Below are 22,713 nucleotides of genomic sequence, written 5' to 3'. Positions count from 1 at the left end.
CCAGTGCTTACCTATTTTATGTCTGCATTTCCCTCTTCTTAATCTGCCACCATCTTGAACTTTTGGATTCTGAGAGACTAGCTAAGTGCTCTTTAAAAAGAAATTCAACCAGCTGATATGATCAACAGCTTAACTGCAATTTTTTTTTAAGTACTGAAATCGGAGCAGAGGAGTTTCATGGAGTCTTACAAGGCTTGGATGGAAAAACAGGCTGGTGAACTGCACAAATCAAGACAGTCCAGTGGTTCACAAGTGTCAAAGAGGTGAGGGACTGGAGCAGTCTCATTCCCTTTCTGTTCCCAGCTGAGGTGTCCCATCTCTTCCCTGGCCCCTCTGAGCCAAATTAAATATGTTAACCCAGCAGCACCCTATTTTTTGCAAACACTTCACCTACCTATAAAGGACTTAATGCACAACAGAGCAAGGCACAGAATAAGCAGCGTACAGATACAGCTGGTATGACAGGAGGAAAGAACAGAGAGGTAACTGAGTTTTCTCCTCACTATCAAGTCCTTGATGCCAAAGCTCCTGGGCAAATCAGCACTAACTCAGACCTGCTCAAAGGAGCACAAATACAGCTGATCATTTCAGTTCTGTTTTTATTTCTAAATAGGATTTTCCAAGAAGCTTCAGAACACTAAATACAAAGTCAGGTCATGGAAGCCATGGAGTATCTGCGAGAAAGCAAAAGATTTCTTTATTTGAAACTATATCAGATCAAACCCACTAATGGTTTAATAATCTAGTAGACATGAGGGGTCACTCACTCCTATTCAGTTGAGCAATTTTAAAAACTGGAGTCATTATCTTATAGCAACACGTTTTACAGGTAGCTCGAATGCTTATGGAAAGAACTAAATACCAGCCACACAGGTGCGTGGAACCTCTGCACCACCTATTCCAAAAGTCACTGTCTTTATTTTCCACTATTTTTGCCCATATTTTTCACACTGTAAGAGTTCTTGTTTACATATAAGTGGGGTAAAGCTTCCAAGGATGACAATAGTCACAGCAGCCTTCCTCCTAGACACTTCTTGTAACAGTTACTCACTTTGCTAATGGGTTATCTAATAGCCCATGTGCTGTTAGACCTCAGATACAAAAAAAGCTCAGAAGCTTTAAAAAGGAAGATACCAAATACCACTTCCATTAATTTCAGAAAGTTTATTGCACCAAATGCCACAAAGAAATTGACCAAAATGATACCATACATAAACAACTATAAGAAAAAAAAAAAAACATGTAGTTTGACATTGGTATTCAGTCATTCCTAAAAAAGGCTATGTTCTCCAAACATGCAATAGCAACACACATTTTTCTACTATGGAAAGCTTGCCATGTATGTCAAATTGCCTCATTTGACTTCAACCCTCCCCCCCCCTCCAAAAAAAAACCAAAAAAACAAAATAAAAACAAAAATAATAAAAAAAAGGGAAAATGTCAAGACTATATTTAGTAGTTCAGACTTGATTTTTATTTGGGTCCTTGTAATTGAAATAGAAGTTATACTTGAAGGATAAGTGATCATTTTGCATAAACCTGTATATACTAGAGTCTGATGCATCTGAAAAGTGGTTTTGACTTTACCAGTAAAGATGCTTATAATACAGTGTGGGGAAAAATCAATCTATAATTCTGGAGGATGCCATCAGAAATGTGAATTACAGGATCAGTGTCTATTAGTTTTTTGGGGGCAAAAGAAAGTTGTATAGATTGGTTCAGAGAGTACCTGCTTAAATTAAAATGTTTAAGTCCTGGTATTGCTAAAGAATTAATTTCAATTAAATTCTACAATTTAGCAGTTCATTCCTCCCCTATGTTTAGTCTTGCCTGAAAACAGCATACACTCTTTAAATTTCAGTGTATAAACTGCATTTATGTGGGATTTTGGAAAGACTGTGCACTCCCACCTAACCAAGAAAGTATGCATTTAAATTTACAAAAAACCTGCATAATACTGATAAAAACAACTTTGGAATATTTGAAAATTAGGCTACATTATCAACTTTCAACAGTTGTACATTCATATCACTTTTCATCCTATTAAAATAAAACCAGAAACATGCCCTAAAAATGTCTAAAAAACACATCTGTAAATACTGCCCTGTCATGCCACACCAATCTACATAAACATCAAGATGCTACCAAAAACAAGTTAAAGACTTTGAGTCAAAAAAAAGCCCTAGAAAGAGGAATCCTGTTAACTGAGGTAGTACATTTGGTGGAAGGGGAAATATGTAATTAGCTTGCATTAGTCCAAAGCCTTTTAAAGGTAATAAAGAATTTTCATTTTGAATTTTCTTTTCCCCAAAACTAAAATTGTGAGAATAAAATAGTTCAACGTGTAATTTCTGAAGAGCAGCAAAATGTTAGAGAAAGCAGCATGAACTATAAAGTTTTAGCCTGGCCTGAAGAAAATACAAATACTTTTTGACCATCAGCTCAGATGCCACCACCAAGTTAACTGATGTCTTGCCCAAAGGCAGATATTTTTTTAAAAAGTTGATGTGGTAAAATCAGGTCTATTACTGATTATGGTATTAATCTTTAAATCACTGAATGTCTGCAGATCTCTGTCCTCTTTAGTAAACTCTGTGATAAAAAAAGCACATCTTTATGTTAGCATACCTTTCTCTGAAGAACTGTCAGAGTCTCTTCAGATAAAAACCCCACTTTTAATGATCTCAGCTACTATTTAAGAGTGACATGAAATAGAGAAAGTACATGAGGATTTCTGTATACACTCAGAGAAGCAGTTTCATAGTCTTACACATGCACACACATATTCTCCATCGAGAGGGTAGTTTAGGAATATGTGACTTGCTCTATGGTTCTCACTTTTTTTTAACCTTGTGAAATAGAAAGTGATAACTTCTAAAAGCCATATGCAGAGGTAAATTCACCTTCCAGCAGATAGGAATCACAGACTAAAGATATGAAAGTTGGCTTAGCTACTAAGCAGGAGGAAAAGAACTGAACCATAGAAAGATTTTAGCCTTTTTAGGCAGAATACTAGGGCGAGGTATGAAAATGCAATAAAAGAAACATTTGGAATGTCAGTTCAGAAAACCAGCATAGAAGAAACAGCTTCAGAAATGTATCAAAATATTAAGTATCCCTCTACGTGGAAACAACCTCTTTTCACAGTAGGCCAGTCTGCCTATTTCCCTCAAAAAGCAACACAAGGTTAATCAAGATCTCCATCACATTTAAACAATTCACAATAAGCACATTGCATTATTTCAAATAATTGAAAGTTTAGAGTAGAAAAGTCCAAACATCAAGGTAGTAGGAAATAAAAACACTTTTAATAAAAGTGTGTCCCTTCAGCGTTAAAAATTTCTAACCAGCAACAAGGAGAACTCACAACTGGTGACCAGGAGTTTCTTATTAGAATTCACTATTTTCAAGCAATTGTCTTGCCAGAAATTTGCTTGCAAGATGACAATTTCAGACACCATATTCACAGCAACTCAAAACAACAGTCCAACACTGAGTTTTCCATTTAAGAAAGTTTTGATCCTTTGCTCTCTCCTCAGCCTGGTCCATAGATTCATATCCAGCTTAAGAGTGCTTTATGCAAAAAAAGTATTTTTTACATTCATTTTAATCAACTATGTGAAAACAGTGAAGTACAAAATTTTGTTTTGCTTTCTAGAAACATCAAAGGCTAGTATCAACTAGCGGAGAAGTACTTTCTGGTGTCAGAGTCGTTAACCTAGTAAGGAAAGGCACCTGGATGATAGTTCAAGACTTCTGTAGAATCAAAAAAGGGCAATTGAAAACGTTCAAGGTAATATCAAATATTGGGGTTTGCCCCCTACATTTCACTTTACTTCAAACAATGTTCCTCTTTTATTCCTACTCAGAGTGACAACTTGTAGCTGGAAAAAAGTGATACTTTTGACTAAAAGTTTGGTGGGGGTTGTTTATCTTGTATTTCCCCAATCCGATTGTCTTCAGTTTGTGCCAGTTGTTTGGTGTATGTGCATATGGACACGTGCTCACAGCACTGGCATCATTCAGAAGTTTTTCAAATTCATGCTCCTTGGAGATAGCAATACTTGATGACACCAAGACAAGTTTAATTCCCAGGACCACAGTCATACAGCAAATCAACAGTTACTGAAGTTGCATCGGCAACAAATGTAAACTTGTAGCAGAAGTTCCATAAGGCTTTCCCACAAAATCCCTCTCTTGGAAATCCATTCCATTTCACTTTGTAGCCATGGGCCCATTTGAACACCTCCTCATTAAAATAGAAGCAGCCACAGATCTCAACCTCTTGTCCTTAAAGGGAAAAGTCACATCAACCTCACGCACACCTCCATTCCCACATGACATTTGGCTGCTGAATCCAGGTTCCTTGTTCTGAGCCCATCACTTCTACTAGACAAAATCACATGTATGCTCTGCAAGAAAATCATGTCCTACCTATTACACTTTTATACAGGAATGCTATGTACAGAGTTTACAGCTCCTCCTCCTCCCTAGCAAAGAAATATACACCACACCACACTCACAAGCATAGTATTACAAAATCCACTTGTTCTTTTAACTGGTACTTCATGGTTTTGAGCAGCGTTTTGGATGGCAGCATCCAGTCTGCCACATAGTGTTATCTTTTATCCTTTGAATAAAAATAAAATGCAAGGATGCAGTCTCTTGATTTAAGTCAGAAGTGAGATTGTAAGAAAAACCTGAATGCCTTTTGTGTTATGTAAACTGAAGTCCTCCGATAAAACATCCGGTTGAAATCAGAATCAGAAGGTGGTAGAATGTAGTCATCATCTGCTTTCATCAGTGCTCCCCTTTACCAGTGTTTGGCACCTCTGTTCTTCATTCAACATTCCCATTTTCATAGTTGTACTTTAAGGGAATGACTATCCTGAGAATTTAATTTATAAGAGTATTTGAGCAACATATGGGGAATGAGTACTTGCTATAGCAGCCAACAAAGGCAAGTCATTGGATTCAATCCTAGAAATTAAAAAAAAAGGAGACAGACTTTAAAATAATATACAGTCACTTTTGCAAGAGATGATCAAGTATCGTAAGATGATATTTTTCATCCACTTTAAAGAAACTGAAGAGTCTTGCTATTACTAAGTTCATTGTTCAATTATTATTTACTGTCAATAATCATTTAACACCAGCAAAAGCAGGTAAATAATCCTTAAAACCAAGAAGTATATTAGCACTTAAATCAAAAGACCGTAGTATTACATTCTGTGCTATATAATCTTTTATGGTTTAAATAAAAGATCTTTTATTTGCTGAACCAAAAGCCTTAGCTAGTAGTCTTACCAGTGAGTAGGCACCAAGAAGCCCAGTTTAACAAAGTACTAAGTATCAGTTTATGGAAGATTACGCATTTCAGGTTTTGAATATAACTCAGTTCACTACATAGTAGCACCTTCCTACCAAAAACAACCAAGAGCTGAAATTATAAATTATTATGCAATAACAGTTCAAGGAACATCTCTCAAGTGCAATGGTTAGTTTCCAACTATTTCCAAATATGAAGCTGCTCAGAGGCCGGGATGTATGTACATATTCATATATATTTAACACACAGAGAGAAAAATGCTTATTTTAGGGTTTCACTATTTACAACTACATTTCTGCAAATGAAATCTTGAACAGTGTAGAAAGTGATAAATTAGATTTAATCTACAGTGCTAAAAAACCTGTTGAGAAAGTGTATTTACTTCTCCCTTTTCTGCTGTCAGCAGGTAGATCCTTAAAGGTTATATGCCAATCAAGTACTATTATTAGAAGACAGCTGCTGAACAGAACACTTGTTTATTTTTGAGACCCTCTTGATTCCTCAAGATACAAATGCACCCTTTTTGTTCCAAAAATTCTGAAGTATTTGTTGGGATGAAGTTTCCATTATGGAGATTACAACAGAAGAGAGTGCACAAGAATGCATGGATAACCTCCTAATGGACAAAATCCAAACCCTCTTAATTCAGGAGATTTAAAAATGACAAGTATTTTGTTGTTGCTGTATAAAAGTCTCTTCCCTGATTTCAAGATAGCTCAGTAGAACCCACTTTTGCAACTTACTAGGCACATGAAAAACGAGTGTTAAATATGAAGCAAATCCTTGTGAGAACAAGCTGTCAACACGAAGATGAAAAGGAAAAATAACTGCCCCAGCTTTTGCCATTGCTTGACTGGTACCTGCAATACTCACCCCAATACAATTCCCAGTTCTTTTACATGCACTCTCGTATGTCCTCGCAGATATTCTGAAAGCATTTTGCTTTTGAGATACATCTCTTGCAGTCTATCCTCAAGATGCATTATGCACTGTAAACACAGACCAAAAACCTCAGAACAGCTTTTGGAATCGCATGCAAATATCACAAAAATGTAAGCACATTGCTTTACCTTCTATCTTAGAAGATAAACTCAGCCTCCACTCCAAAAGAGTGGAATCGCCTAGAAGAGGCGATTGGATTTATTACAATTGTGCTATAAACATTAAAAAGTTATACTACCCCACGAGGAGGAAAGCCCTCATAGAACTGGGGCATTCCAGCTCTCTTGAGCAGCAAGTTTGCTGCACAAGCTACACCTCTATTTCCACTCAAGTAACTGCCTTTCTGTTGACTTATACAGTATTAACGAGATTCAAAACCATTCAAAATACCTTACTAAGAATTAAGGTAGAATTCTTGGATTGAGATATCTTTGTTATAAGTCAGTACTATTTTTCTGAAAGACTTGGTTTAGACAGCAGTTTCTAAAATTATCATTCTAGCTCTAAGGCTCTAGTGCCATTCAAGAAACTAAGACTGAAGACATAGAAGACACCAGTGCCTTTATTCATCATAGAGTTAGTTACAACTCTTTTGCTGACTGCTTTTCTGCAGCAACTAAGTTAGAAATCCATTTTAGGCATTTGTTTTCATAATTAATAAGTACTTCTAGTTTAAAGTTGCTTAAACATTTGACGCCGATTGCCAAAAGGTAATAGTAAAAGTTGAAACATCAGTTTAATCATTCCACTTTTCTTCCAGCAGTGGAATGCAAGCAATGCATATTATTTTTAAATACAATCATGTGATTCATGGCAATTTCTCATACACAGACTACAACAGAGTAGATGAACTTGGCTCCAAGGAGAGAGAGGGATTATTCTGGTAAGACAAGGCCAGCAGGCAGCATGTCTTCACAAGCTGAGTAGGTAAGAAATCTTATCAGGTATTTTGTTCTAGGACAAAGGTACATTCAATTTGATATATTCCTTCTTTTCACAGGGATGACCACTTCAAAAAAGTTAAATTAGTTCAGGTCTCTGAAATCAGGAGATGAAAGCAGGAAGCACATGGAGAACCTCATATTATCAAACATATAATCATCCAGCAGGCACAGACAGCAATTAGAAACAGTAGCAGCAAACAGCTTCAGGCCATCATCCCATGTACTGAAGCTGAATTAAAAACTTCAGTGTTAGAAGTGAGACCTGGTGAGACCAGTTTTGTTAATTAAAAAACTAATGAGAAAAAAGAGACTCAGGCTTGTAGGTAGCCTAATACGCATTTTTCTGATCATCTGGAGCAAGATGAAGATGTTTAATCATTCTTTATTGAACTAATATTGAGTCTTAATAATGGAAAATAAAGAGGCATTTAAAAAACGTGCTACATGGTAGTAAAGTCATTGCCACCAATGGAAAAAAGGCAGAAGGTTTTTGACAATAGTTTGATCAATTTGCTTCCAGCAAACTTTTACTCGAGTAATTATAATCACTTCTGATTCTGACCAAAAGGGAAGCAAGCACTCTTATCTTTTCCATGACAGGTAGCCTTCATGCAAAAAGCCTATGAGCACTTTCTCAGTGGTTCAGGGGGGCTTGCAGCCGATTCACAAAGTAGCAGTTCAATCTGTTTCAATTCTAGTATTTGCGTTAAGGATTATGGATTTTTTTGTTTTAAGTTGAGGGAGCAAGTAAGGAAGAGTCTCCCACTATTTTAAAAGAAGGGTTGTTTACAGCATGTGATCTATTCCTTCTGAATACCATCAAAGAATCAAAAGTTATTTCTCCCCACAAGCTTGGTACACTAACACATCTTGTTCAGTGTCCACAAGTCTTTTTCTTATATTAGCTTCCTCTGAAGTTTTTCTCATTGACCAAATGGAAAAAGTGTCAAGTAACTTTGAAAAATAGAAGAGCAGCTTAAACTGAGTTTAAAGGTGTAGGTAAAACTTTTGGCATATTCCTGAAATGCAGCAGTTGCAGTCAGCACTTTCCTCTCACCAGTGCATACTGCAAAACCCTCTGCAGCACAACTGTAGTTGTACCATCAGTCTGTAGTAGTACAACAAAGGTATCACCACTTGTCTTTCATTTGGTCTCAAACTGGGTTGTTTCTTGTTGGCAAATACTTATTCATCTGAACAATAACTTCATGTAAAGAGATATGCACTCCTAAAGGAAACTTCAAACATAATGCATTGTGGTAATCTGTGATATCAGTACATCAATACATATGTTTGTATCCAAACTTAAATCAATAAAAATACTAGTATGAAAGTCACACTTCTCCTAGAATCTAGGAACACTTAGTTTCCCAGCATCGATGCTGTTTTAGCAGAGTTGCAAAACCCCCTGACAGAAGGATCAGGTGTCTCTAACATGAATTATGAAAAATTTACAAACTACTAGCATTGTCACTTCACAGCTCCTTTTTGTAAGAAAAAGGAAATAAAAATCCCTGAAAATCATTCTGCCTCCAGACACCTCCCAAACCACACAAACGATATCGAAACTGCATATACAAATCCCAAGGTAACACTGAAAGGACACTTTAGTTGCAAAAGCAACTACTCAGTTTAAATTGCCAGGATTTAAGGTGTGACTGCTAGTGTTAAGATACAGTTTCAACCACAGTTGCATATTTTTCAGAGCTCAGAAGAATCCAGAGAAAACATCCAAAATTGTACCCACATATTTTGCCTAGCATTTGACTTGAAGAACTTAGTGCAATCAATACCAGCAACTTAATTCAAAACAGTGCCAACCAATACTAATTAGAGCTGTTAGCGTTAGCTCTGTCTTCCTCTTCCATCTGCCGGCACAGTCGTTACATGGATTCCTGCAGAATTTCTCAAGACTATCTGCTGAAGGACAAATCACTTCTGTTTATTAGAAAAGGGGTGAAAAAACCACTCCATCTCCCCTCACCAACAATCATGTGCTAAAAATTGAATTACAGTTATTGTATTCAGACTTGTAGGTAATTTTGTTGTAATCAGCGAAACCAGCATTACTGATTTGCTCTGATGAACTCCACTACAAATGAGGACAGGAAAGGATGCTGTGGGATAGGGAGTACGCAACACGACAAAGTAACATTCCCTGCTGCAGCCCACCCATTCCCAAGCATCTCATCCCATCAATCCTATGGAACCATCAGCAAAGCTATCCAAGACAGCACTTGCTAAAATTCATATAAAACAGAAGGGTCAAGTAAACAAACAGATGCACAGTTAGTTGGAGGGGAGACAGAAGAGGCATCCACTGCATGGGGTTTAATAGAAACCCCAAGAATAAAAAGTTGTTTGCCAGAAACAGGATTTAGTAGACAGACACTTCAACAACTTTCAGAGTAGAGAAGTGTGGAATTTATACAAAAAAATATAAAAAAGTTACAAATGTAAGAGTCCTAAACATAAACACATGAGGACCATGCTAAAATTGCCTAAACAACTTAGGTTTTGGCACATGCATTTTGGAGTTGTTAACTTTAATCTTATCTAGTTAATGTAAATTACAGCCAAACCAGTATCCATTACTGGACTGTAGTATGGATTCTTTTCAATGTGTTGTATCAGCTCTGCATTATATCAGGCATTAGTTCATTGATATTACAACACAGTGTATAGCACTATGTGCTATCTGCGCTAAACAATTTCCATTAGCTTCAACTGCCAATAAAGAAATACTTACAAAATCAGCTGGGACGTTGAGTTTGTAAAGCTGTAAAATAGACTGCAACAGACTGGATACTTGACTCGAAACCAAAACATCCTTGCCTAATTTCACACTGTCCATCATCTTTCTCTGGCTTGTAGCTACTTGTACATTCCATTTATCTGTGTCTGCAATAATGCAGACAGCTTCTGCTATGGGCTCATCTAGCACTGGATGCTGCAACAGAAACAAAATACAAGTATGTGATACTTTCATATATATTTCCACAGTTCAGTCTGAGGTTCTACTTTTATTCACAGTGATGTAGCAAATAAGAAAACTATTCAATGTATGTTTTTGTCCATTAGGGAACCAAAGGCATGTCAAAAAATGACAATACCAACTTCAGTGACAAGATTTACATTCAGCAGCACTGGAACTGCCAATTTGATTCAGATATTTAAAAGTCACTACTCCATTTTATTTCTCTTCATGTACAGTAATTTCACGATTATAAGCCGCACTGACTATAAGCCGCATCTCCGGGTGTCAGCAACTTTTCATTCTTTGTCCATGTATAAGCCGCACCTGATTATAAGCTGCACATTATAATACAGAGTGTGATAAAAGGTATCTATTCTATCACCATCTGTTGAGGGTGGGTGCAGTGATCCTTATCTCAACGGCAGATATTCTGCTAACGGGCCATCCATTGAAACCAGGTGGGGCATTGTTCTTTATCTTTTCACAACTCATCCTTCCTCCAGCGAGTCATTTTCTGCTAATGGCCCATTGAGTCTCACTGTGGGACTGATAAAATTACTTCATCCCATTGGAAGTTGCTCCAGCCAGGGGGAAGACCCCAACATTTCTTACCAAGATAAAAATAGAGGTTTTGGGACACTAAGGGAGCCCTTTCTCCACTGGACTCCAGAGGAAAACCGGATTTCTCCACATCACCACTGGACCCCCGGAGGAAAACTGCACCTTCTGCAGGAGCACGGCTTCAACTGAACCACATCTGTCACTGCAGAAGGATGCAGCCACCATTTAATGGGATTGCTATCAACACCCTGCCTGACGGGGTGTCAGGCTGTCAGAGTATGCAGTTTGTTTCTTTGTAGTACTGTATTTCTATTTTAATTTCCCTAGAAAAGAACTGTTATTCCTAATTCCCATATCTTTGCTTGAAAGCCCCTTAATTTCAAAATTATAATAATTTGGAGGGAGGGGGTTTACATTCTCCATTTCAAAGAGAAGTTCCTGCCTTTCTCAGCAGACACCTGTCCTCCAAACTAAAACAGCAACTTTTCATTCTTTGTCTGTATATAAGCCGCACCTGATTATAAGCCACACTTTGGGTTTGGACCAAAATTTTAGTCAAAATGGTGCGGCTTATAATCGTGAACTTTTCCCCACCCTGAAGAGATTAGTTTCTTTTAAAATGAAGAGTGTAATAATTATACTGATTCAGTGATGGTGAAAGTACATTCAATATTTCAGAGACATGTGAGGAATTTTACTATGCACAATCAAGTAGGCTATAACGGAATAGCAACGGTTGGAGGGGACCTTGAGATCCTCTAAGCCAACCCCATGCCAATGCAATGTCTCCTAGAGCAGGTGACACAGGAACAGTTCCAGGTAGATCTTGAATGTGTCTAGAGAGGGAGAGTCCATGACCTCCCTGGGCAGCTGGTTCCAGTGCTCTGCCATCCTCAACATAAAGTTCTTCCTCAGAAGCTGGGATGGAACTTCTGTTTCAGTTTATGGCCACTTCTCCTTGTCCTGTTGCTGAGGGCCACTCTCTTGACACCCGCCTTTAGGTTATTTATATACATCAATGAGATCCCCTCTCAGTCTAATCTCCTCTGAGAAGAGAGATGTTCCAGATCCCTAATGATCTTTGGGGTTCTCCACTGGCTCTCCAGTAGCTCCTCATCCTTCTTGACCTATGGAGCCCAGGACTAGACACAGCACTCCAGATGTGGCCTCACTAGGGCTGAGCAGAAGGGCAGGTTCACTTTCCTTGACCTGCTGGAATGCTCTTGCTAGGTACCCCAGGAGAGCATTGGCTCTCCTGGCAGCAAGAGCTGCACAGGCTCATGGCTCATTTGTCATCCACCAAAGAAGAGCCAACATCACACCAGACCAATCTGATGTTGCTTAAAGAATATACAGGCACACACAATGCTGATATGGATAGTAAATGCAGTCATGCCAGCAGGATGATTCTTAAATGCTACAGAGAAAAGCTGCTGACAACTACTAGATAAGCATTTTAAATAGCATACTGAGGTCACACAGTTATTCCAGTGAGAGTTTAGTTACAAATTTTATAATTTAGGAGTACCTACAGTAGAGAAAGGGCACAGCAACATTCTTAACTATATACAATTACCTTCTGTAGTTAGTAATTTCTGCTACAGACTAGTATCATATAGGCCTCAACAAGACTTTACCTCAAAAAGGAAGACATGCTAGGCGTGACTGATCAGAATAGGTAAGTAAAAACAGTAACCGACTGAAATAACCTTCTTCTACAGATTTCAGTAATATCACAACTCCTTCTCTCACTCAGTACTTTAACTTACATGAATTGCATGAAATAGATCTGCTAGTAGATACTGCTTGAGTTTTTCATCATTATTTATTCCATGCAGCACTAGATCAGGTATATAGGTATGACAGTAACCACCCAGAAGTGATCTTCCAAAGTTTTTCACACATTGACTGCTGATGGTATTTGACCTGAAATATAGAAATACAAAGCAGGTAAGATGCTTGCTTGACAAACTGCATTCAGACTTCACATAAATGCAAAGTCATGCCTGCTTTTATTGCAAATAGTAATCAACAGTTGAACTCCAAGTATATATAAACCTTCACACCAGTAAACATCTACTGATGCTCTTTTAAACAAGAATTTTAAAAGCCGAAATTTAACAACATGAAAAAACAAGAAAATAAGCAAATTTATATGCACTGGAGTTTGTGGGATATATGAGCTCCATGTTCTGCAGCTTACAATTTTGCTAAATTTGAGTTTTCTTCAATTCTCATGCTTAAGGTAAGTCTAGAAACTCACCTTAAGTACCATCAAACTCCAAGTGCACCTGTAATATTCAAAATTTTTCAAATAGTATGCCCATGTTTATTCCAAATCTGCATTTGACTTAACAATTATGTCAAATCTAAACAGTTATCTTTTTAAACAAAGTTTTGCTTGTCCTCAGATGTTCTATCTACATGTTTACATCAAATGTTTCAGCCAGTCTACATAAAAAGTTCGATCACTTTTTGCTAGGCATTTGGAAGTATACCATTTTCATAAAACTTTATTAAACCTGCTCTGTCTCTGTTTTTGCCAAATCTGCTTAGAAGTAGCACTGTCTGCTACTGATTTGTTTGCAAGGAACTTAGTCATGATCCCAGAAGAATTCAGACTTGAAACTTTAAACAACTCCAAAGTAGCTACAGCTTTTGACTCCATTTAGTTCTAAATTAATCAGACTTCTTTACCTTGGCAAAGGAAGTTCCACTTCCGTAAATTCTTCAAGTCGTTTGCTGATGCTATCGTGATGCACTTCATCAGGGATACAACAATCACCTTCTTCATCACTAGCTCCAAGAGCACTGTCTGAACTCTCATTCCTTGGAATGTCCCCTTCAACTCTGAAGGAGGTTTTCCTTCCAGAATCCCCATAGGGGACATCTTTAGGACGTACATTAGGGGAATCTTGTTTGACAGCAGAATCTGCTTCTACACAGTCAGAAGAACAGTTCTCCAGATTGCCAGAACATAAAGTTCTATTTTCTTTCATGTTTGTCGATTTTACAGTTTCTATGTTATCTGTGGGCAAAAGCAGTTCACTAGATATTGAGTTAATTAAATTCACTTCAGTTCCTTTACTTTCCATATGCTGGTTAAGTATACTTTCTTTCTCCTCACATGGTGGGATTTGTGCATAACAAACATTATGTTTACCAATGGGTATAAAGGCAGCTTCACAATTGTCTTCTTGATTTTGAGAAGCATCCACAGTCAGATTTGTGGAACTTGAGGCACAATATATCACCTCTGGATTTTTAATTAATGCATTCAGATTTTCTTCCATTTCTCTTCTATGAGCTTCTAAGTCTGACTCTGGTGATGCTGAACTTCCAATCTGAAAAGTGACCTTTTCTAAGTATGAACTCCTGTGGCCAGACCTTTCAGGACAAGGTAGGGCAGATGACTTACTAGAAAACTGCTTTTCCACTTTTCTCTCATTATGGTTCTTGTTCTTCTTTACATCCATGACGTCCTCTAATTTAGATGATTCTTTAGTGTGGTAGGATATGATTCCTGTATCAGTGACAGTTCTTTTCCTACCATCAGCTGCTCCTTTACAGAAATTGCTAGTTAGACAGTCAACAGATGTTTCAGAGGTCTGACTGTCCTTTCCTATAGTTTCCCTCTTTTCTTTTGAAGAGGTTGGAGCAGCCTGAGTGCTTTCTGGTTCATGCAGCCACTCAACAGTACTGTTGTTTTTACTTCCATCATTCTTTGGAGGTAGGATTGGAGGCACAAGAGCAGGTTCATTTTTTACAGTGACAACCACATAATCAGATTCCTCCACTTCTCCCTTTTCTAGTGCAGTTGTGATCTTGCTTCCATTTAGCACCTGCTCCCCTTCCCCAGCCTTCTCACTCCACATCAGCTGATTTTCTTGCAGCTCAGAGCACCGGATGAAGTAAGTTAGAACATAGAGCAAGCGCTGCACCAACTCCTTGCGCTTTCCAACAATAACAGTTCGAGTCAATCTAACTGGAGAGCCTATGGCACCGTAGAGATCACCTACACAGGAAAGCAAAAATTTCACAGGTTTATGTTGTGTTGTAATATTATGTATACTGTTCAAATTCAACACATTTTGAAACAGCATTTGCTATGGACACAATTAGACCATTAATTTCTTTCACAGTAAATTCATAGAAGTCTTAAAGAGCAACAAAGCAAGTCCCCCTAATGCTTCTTACACCTTGCTTTTGTCCAGAAGGGCTTTTGTGAGCAATCAGCTGCTATTACTCATTTTCTTGCTGTTAAGAGCCACTAAGATTTAATTTACACAATGCTTACAAGACATTATCACCTGGAAACTGACACAAGAGGAAGCAAAGAAGAATGTAGATCCAGCAGAACTCTGAAGCCAGCTGTACTATTTTCTATCTTTCTACTGATTTCCTTTCACATCTAAGTCTTTCCGGTTTAGTGCAGTAGCCTTTTTGTTAAACACAGGCATTTTTATACAGATAAAATATTATGTTTTTCAGGACTAAGATATCAAAAAAGAAAAAAAAGGAATAAATATTAACTTAATAAATGAGGTTCAGAAAAAAAGAGGCATGTAACTACCTTATTGAGTAAGGCACATGTTGTGTATGTGGGAGCCAACCTCACATGAGCATTTGACTTTGGCAGGGGGCAGTGGAGAAGTAGATAATCAAGATACAACTGCAATATGAAAGGTAGGTGCTACTACATCATCATCTGAGTCCCCCCAAGAAAGACTTATTTGCTATTTATCCTGAAGAACTGCTTTTTTAAGAGAACTAAGGTCGTACATATCCTACTTTCAACATATGTCTTTGTGAGAGTGGCAATTATCTTCCAGCTGCTTGCAATCATCTATCAGCTAAATGGTTACTACCCCAGAGTTCTGGGAGAAGTAAGCATAGATAGCCAGAAAATGAATGTTCACATGCCCTGTTGGTCAAAAACCAGCTAACTCTATAAGTGCCTATCTATTCCTAGGATGAGTTAATTCACTTGTCTTCACATGACACCTATCAGAGAACACTCACAAAATCGTCTTTGCTTAACCAAACTATGGTTAATCTCACCAGCACATCAGAGACAGCCAGCAAAAGCTCAATTTTCTTCAGATACCTAAAGTGTGGAAAGCAGGCTGCTCTACCTTGAGGCTTGATAAGCTATCTGCTAATCTACCAGACTGCTTTCAGGTACTAAATCCTTCCTCTGGGCTGCTCAAATTCTGTTCTGGACAGAGCTTGCCATCAAGATTTTGTACTAGACCTCAAAAAGCAATACTATATTAAGAGTTATAAACAGATCTTAAAAAGTTTTTTTCCGAGGGCAAGGGGGCCTCCAGTTTTGACACTAACAGCAAAATACCCCAAAGAGCAATTTATGTCCAGCCTCCTCTTCATTATACAGAACATAAAAGGAATAAGGCTCACAGCTCCATTCCTACAAAACAAGGATCAATAAGATAGTAATCCCATGGCTCTCTTAATGTCTCCCCTGCTAAGATCTGCCATTTCCTATGATGCCACTCGTGCACTGACTGGAGAGACTCCTGGGTGGTGGCATCAGTGGTGACATCTTCCCTCTGTTAGGGACACCATTGCAACCATCCCCAGAGCCGAACAAGCCAGCAAATTCACTCCTCAGGAACCAAAAGCAGGCTTCAGACTCCTCAACTCATCTCAAAGGCTGGCAGGCCACAAGGACAAAGCAATTTGGAAATGAAATTGGAATATATTGTTTTACTTTTGAGTTGAGCAGAGTTACTAGGGAAATCAGATTCAGGCTTCATGTTCGTTTGCACAATTGACTTTTATATAAATACTAATAAGACAGTACAACAAGTCAAAATTGTGATCTTCAAAACATATTAATACTTGTTGTTAATAACATTAGACTGAAGCTGATGTTTAAGAGACAGTATGTCTTCATAACAGAGGGACTTACAATTTTATCAGTATGTCATTGCAATTGATATGTAATGAAAATACATGTCTGAAAGTGGAAAGACAGATACATCAAAATCCTGTCATTTCCATTTTTAAGCGCCAAGACTCGATTTTTTCTTTTTGCTTCCTCTTCCTAAAGAGGACCAGCAGATGGCAACATCTCACTTTCACAATCAGTTTTTGCAACCACAACAGTAACAGCATTTTGGGCTTCAGAAGAATGAAACAAAATCAGAGAGCATTCTGAGTTCAGGCAATGAGAACTTGGCAAGACAAAAAGAGAAACAGACTCTTGATTAGTCACCAGTGGTGAGTCCTGGGAGCGACCACAAGAGCTACTACTGAGCTTACACCTTCAGTCCAGCTGGTTTTTCTAACTCCAGGACTGGCTTTGTCCTCCACATCAGGAACACACTTCTAATTTTCCCTTCAGTCTAACCTCTGCACAATGTTTAAAAGAATCTTAAACCAGAAAAAAAATTCACTGCAACTACATGGCCAAAGTATCAATCTTTCAGAGAGGTTACTGAGAATAAGAAGCCCGAGACAATTAGGAAATAACAGAACTAGCACCACAGAGTAAGTCACGTCATTGCCTCAGTGTGCATGTGTGTTATTTTACATGGCAACATATTATCAGCTAAAGTGAAGGGCAGTCTGATGTCAGATTTTCATCTGCTGCCAAGAAGAGGAGGAATTTTCACTGACAGAACTACTTTCTCAGCTTTCACTCACCTACTCATTCAATATCAATTATCTAGTCCCTCGTACCAAGATAATTTACAAGCTATAAAGTATTTGTCAGAGACCAGCCTGAGGTACAGAGCATAGAAAAAATATCTTGCCCCAAGCCCATTCATGTAACAGTAAGTGAATGGAGGTACTGCCAGTTGCCAAACTTCTCATCTATTGCCCTGCTCTCTATCCTAGCTATGTGAGAGAGAGACAAAAGGGAAATAGCCAATTTCAACTACAAATGGCCTCCGAGGCCCAGGTAGCTCCTCTCAATCCAACCTCTTTTGTCTTGTTCTTTCCCACACTGCTCAAACCATTCACAGCACTTGCACCACCTTAATACTTCTGTAACAAGTTAACCAGACAATGCAAAAGAGGATGTCAACAAGGAACAAGAATAAAAAGAGGGTATGCAAAGAGGCCTCCAAGTGCTCCGACTACTCAGGCAAAAGACATGTATTGGTAGCAGGAAATGTGACCTGGATCACAAGTAGCCCTTATCTAAAAGGAGTGAATGCACAAAGGTGCTTTCTACAGAAAAATCTGAAGCTTTCCAAATCATACTGACCCAGCTGTGCCCAGAGAGGGTTATATGGGTGGGATTTTGCCAGCATGTTCACAGACTGGGATGTGCGCTTCTCAGAGAAGGCCTTGATGGGAGGATGGTCAACTGGCATCACTGTTGGGACCCAAGCCAGGTGATATGTCAGCACTGCGGTCAACAAAGCAGCAAAGAACCTAGGAGAACAAAAGTAATAAAGCATGTCCAAAGTAACATGTGCAAAGAACACCCCATTAAGCGCTTTAACATATTCACATGCACTGAGAAGCACACAAGTTTTTCCTTAAGAAAAAAGGAGTGAGGAAAGCTTACTGATTTTTGTTGATTTGTTCTATCAGAAATGTAAATTCCTTAAGAAAACGCTGGCATAGCTGATTCTTTTCCAGGGTGCTGGACATCATATTAAGCCACACAGGCTCTGCAATCCTTGGAACAGAATATAGGTTCCAGATGGTAACTCTGCTCAAAGAAAATTCCCAAAAATCAGTGTTAACATGCATGTTTCAATTGTGCAAATAAATATAAGTAGCCCCTTTCCTCTTCTGTTGTCCAGATTTTTATTTGTTTTTTGGGTTTTTTTTGTAAGATCTGGGAGACTAAACGAGCTAGTGTCCAGAACACTAGTCTGTTAATTCATATTATCAGTAACCCAGTGTCTTCATACGAGTTATGTATTTGGCTTCCCATTTTTGCACTTCCATGTGAATTTTATTCAGAGAAACTGTTCAGAAATATGTTTGAGGGGAAGAACCCACTCTAGTCACTGCACAGATTTGTTTCTACATTCCATATATTACAGAAACTCCATTCCATTAAAGACTTCTCTCTCTCCTGGGCTGACCTCCTTTTGCCTTAGACCATTCCTTCCTTTCTCAAGTACAGAAAAGAGAGCTTTTTGTCTGCAACTTACTTGCCAGTTACATTGTCCAGCATCTATGGATAGGAGTAGACATCTATCTGCCTGAGTACATCAATCCACCCGACAGTACAAGCATCAGCAGAAGCCAGCTCTTGATGTTTAGACTTTAACTGACAATCCCAGGAACACATAAGTGCAACTTGTGTTGCACTTACGCAACTACTTGCACTCTCATTTGGAAAATGGCTGAGCTGGTTTTGTAAAAGTTTTCTGAAAACATTTATGCAATAACCAACGCAAAAAGTTCATTCACACTAACTTCAAGACTGTCTAAGATACAAGACCTTATATTCAGTTGCTTATAACTGAAAGTGACAAATAACTTTCACGGGGCATATAAAGTGCTGTCCTTATAATTCAGAATTCCATCAACTCACCTGAATTCTCCCAGGGCATCCATGACACGGCTGATATAAACCTGCACTCTCTGGCTGGATTCTGCTATTTTTCTACATGAGATCATGGCCTTGATTAAGAGTTAAAGACACAAAACAGCTGCTTAAGGGATTCACATTCTTCATCTTTTTAAATTTCATTAACATGTCAAAATAACTAAGATCTAGCCCCAGTCCTATACAGCCACTCAGGACAGCAACAAATGCCAACCTCCCTCCACCTCATGGCAGACCAATCCCTAACACTGGACAAGGGGAGAGAAGAGAACATTTTGGAGAGTAAGACAGCAAAAAATATTTTTTTCTCTCTTTTAGATGCTGCATGAAAGGACAGAGTACCATTATTTCCAGAGTCTCTAGGGAGTCAAGAAAACCTCAGAGCGAAATATGGCAAGTAGGAAAGAAAAACCACCCATAGCATAAAACTCTCCATTCTAATTCTGTCTAAAAAAGAAACCACCTCTTTTAGCAAATGCTGAGTTCCTACACTGGGCTCAAGCTCAAGACTGCATGTGTAAGGAGGGAGGCAAGCTTGAAACCACGCACCTTCTCCCACTCTTCATCTATCAGATTCTAGACTACTTCATTCTGACTGACATTTTTCCACATTATGCCAAATTAGTATTCTGTACCTTTTCTATTGCATATTTCAGCTTGTTCATGTGAGATTCAAAAAGAGGAAAGTGAGAGAAAAAGAAATCCTGGAAGTTTCTCTGGGCATCTTCTATTTCAGGCAGAGAAAAGATTATGCTGATTGCAATTTTTTTCCTTCGAACCATTGCAGGATTGGAGCTGCAGCTTTCATCAGCCATACTAAACATTTCTTCAGTAGACCTGTAAGACAGATTTGTTAGGACAGTTACCTATGTACTGAAAGATACAGCAAATTCACGAATACAAGCCACACTGAGTATAAGCCGCATCTCTGGGTGTTGGCAAACATTTCGGTTTTTGTCCATAAATAAGCCGCACCCGAATATAAGCCGCTCTGTCGTTCGCAGTGAGGACCCGCATGCAACAAAGTTGCCAATTAGTAACAGAACCGCGGGAGGGCGGGGTTTACTGGCTGAGCTAAGGCTGTGCAGGCTCGGCCCGCCCAGCACTGCCGCTCGGGGCCGGCCGCTGCCGCTGCCACTGGGCTTGGCGCCGCCCGCCACTCGGGGCCGGCCGCCGCTCAGCGCCGCCCGCCGCTGCCACGGGGCTCGGGGCCGGCTGCCGCTGGGCGCCACCCGCCGCTCGGGGCCGGCCGCCGCTGCCACTGGGCTCGGCGCCGCCCACCGCTGCCACTGGGTTCGGTCACCCTGGGCCAGCGCTGCCCCGCGGTGGCAGGCAGGGACGGAGCTTCCCCCGCTCCTACGGCAGCGGCGGCGGGCAGGGACGGAGCTTTCCCGCGCTCGTTGCGCTGGTGGCGGGCGGGGACGGAGTTTCCCCGCTCCTGCCACGGCAGCGACGGGCCAGGATGGAGCCTGCCTGCCGCCACGGTGGGCGGGGACAGAGCACCCCCCTTCCTCCCCGGGCTGCGGCAACGGCGGCGCAGGCTTCCCCCCCGCCTCCCCGGGCCGCGGCAATGGCGGCGCGGGGTCCCTCAGTCTCTCCACTGGGCTGTGGCAGAGGAGGGAAGAGAGTTCTCCCGCCTCTCTCCCCGCCCCCCGTGCCTGCAGGGAGCCAGGGCAACACAGTAACACTGTAACAATCGTGGAATGCCGGCTTTTACTGGCAGGTGCTTGGCTCGGCACCCTGGCTGGCACGTCTGGGGTTGCAAATGTCAGAAAATTATTCACGTGTTAGCCGCCCCCGAGTATTAGCCGCACTTCCAGGTTTCCACCAAAATTTTTGTCAAATTGCTGTGGCTTGTATTCGTGAAATTACTGTAATTCAGCTTCTATTCATAGTTCTCTATATAGCAGAAGATAATTTGTGGGATCCTTTGACTGACTACATAAGGTTTTGCTGTCACATATTTATGAACAGAGGATATCTGACATTTTGATGGATAAGTCCTGTGCTTGTTCAAATAGGAAGAAGACAATCCCCAGAGAGGCCTGGTCTGAACACTTTCCTCTGAACCAGAACTATTAGATTCCCTCCTGGATTTATCTTTGAGAGAGATGAAGAAAAGGGAAAGGAGATACATCACAAAAATCATAACCAAAAAAGGTTAAAGGTAACTTTGGAGCTGTAAACTGCATCCAGCACTCGAGTTCCTCTCTAGGCACTCAGCAGCATATCTGTGATGCTCTTGAAACTGGACTGTTGCTCATGAGGGAAGTTGGGAAGCATATAACCTATACTACCTACAGTGTTCTGGCATCTTAAGATGGATGTTTGCGTTTAACCATACAAAATAAAACCTCTTGTTTCAACTGAAGACAAAATGTCACCACTTAGTAATTACTGTGAAAACACAAACTTAATGTTTGCTGAGCTCAAAGTTGTGTTGTGCTCTAAGCACTTCGGCTTAGAAAGATTTGTTTTCTGCTTAAAACTGTAAAAAAATACAGAAAGAAAAACCACCCACACAGCGGCTATTTTACAACCATTATTATTTCCCCAAGTTCTGTTTATTTCCTTGAGAGTTCTGCCACATTTCTCTCAACAATTATGTCTCTTCTCAATTACACGTGTTGCTATTAGGATCCATAGTGCTCAATGCCTTGATTATCAGCCTAGCCTATGGATAAAAATGTGCCTTTCACTGTGTTTGCAGCTAATGTCAAATGGGGGAAAAATGGTCAATCAAGGGGACAACAGCGTCCAAACGGGCTGTGGAATCTCCATCTTTGGAGATTTTCAAGACTCAAAAGTCAAGTTCCACAGCCACCTGATATAAAATTCCAAGTTGCTGCTTTGCACACACAACTGATCTGGATGATATCCACAAATCTCAGCCCAGCATAAGTTTTACTGTGATTATACAAAAGGTGGCAATTCCCTCACCCTGTTCTTCAATAAACACTAGCCTTACAGTGCTAGATACGGATACTGCTGAATTTACAAATTTTTTTTTTCTTGCTTAAAGAGTCTTGATCAATTTCACTGAAAAAACACCTTTTATATATATATATTATATATATACATAAGTAGAACAGTATGGAAAAAATCTGTGGGAGGAAACTTCAACTGAATAATGGGTTTTAATCTATGGAGAAATTATAGGAGAAAAGGGAAAAAAAGACAAAAAAAGTCATGGAGACATTCTGAGCAGCAGAGATCATCTGGAAATAGCTTGGTTTTAGAGTTTCTTTTAAGTCAAGACTGCAATATCAGTGAGTGATAATTAAAAGTTTGAAGTCTTTTCATATCAGAATTATCTTGAAATGGAAGCCGTAATATTTATAGAACACTATGAAGCAATTAAAAAAAGGAAACACTCAGGGTTAAGCATTCATTCTTAGTCCATTCTAAAAATAAGTTG

At 39.4% G+C, this 22,713-nt stretch overlaps 1 protein-coding gene across 1 annotated transcript in view; it reads right to left on the bottom strand.

Annotated features, from left to right (window-relative positions):
* Positions 1-1,149: 1,149 nt before the first annotated feature.
* The window catches only part of FNIP2 (folliculin interacting protein 2), a 58,242-nt gene continuing 36,678 nt past the window's right edge, over positions 1,150-22,713 (bottom strand). The window contains exons 9-17 of the mRNA XM_033060081.1: positions 19,931-20,132; positions 19,281-19,369; positions 18,297-18,443; positions 17,991-18,160; positions 13,451-14,768; positions 12,523-12,679; positions 9,965-10,165; positions 6,203-6,318; positions 1,150-4,980 (exon numbers count right to left, since the gene is read on the bottom strand). Of these exons, the coding sequence (XP_032915972.1) occupies positions 4,902-4,980; positions 6,203-6,318; positions 9,965-10,165; positions 12,523-12,679; positions 13,451-14,768; positions 17,991-18,160; positions 18,297-18,443; positions 19,281-19,369; positions 19,931-20,132 (2,479 nt within the window). The 3' untranslated portion in view covers positions 1,150-4,901. The remainder of the gene's footprint in view (positions 4,981-6,202; positions 6,319-9,964; positions 10,166-12,522; positions 12,680-13,450; positions 14,769-17,990; positions 18,161-18,296; positions 18,444-19,280; positions 19,370-19,930; positions 20,133-22,713) is intronic.

This window comes from Catharus ustulatus, chromosome 5 (assembly GCF_009819885.2).
Source record: "Catharus ustulatus isolate bCatUst1 chromosome 5, bCatUst1.pri.v2, whole genome shotgun sequence".
Taxonomy (NCBI): domain Eukaryota; kingdom Metazoa; phylum Chordata; class Aves; order Passeriformes; family Turdidae; genus Catharus; species Catharus ustulatus.
Note: the sequence above shows the minus strand (reverse complement) of the source record. Positions and strands in the feature narration are given on the sequence as shown.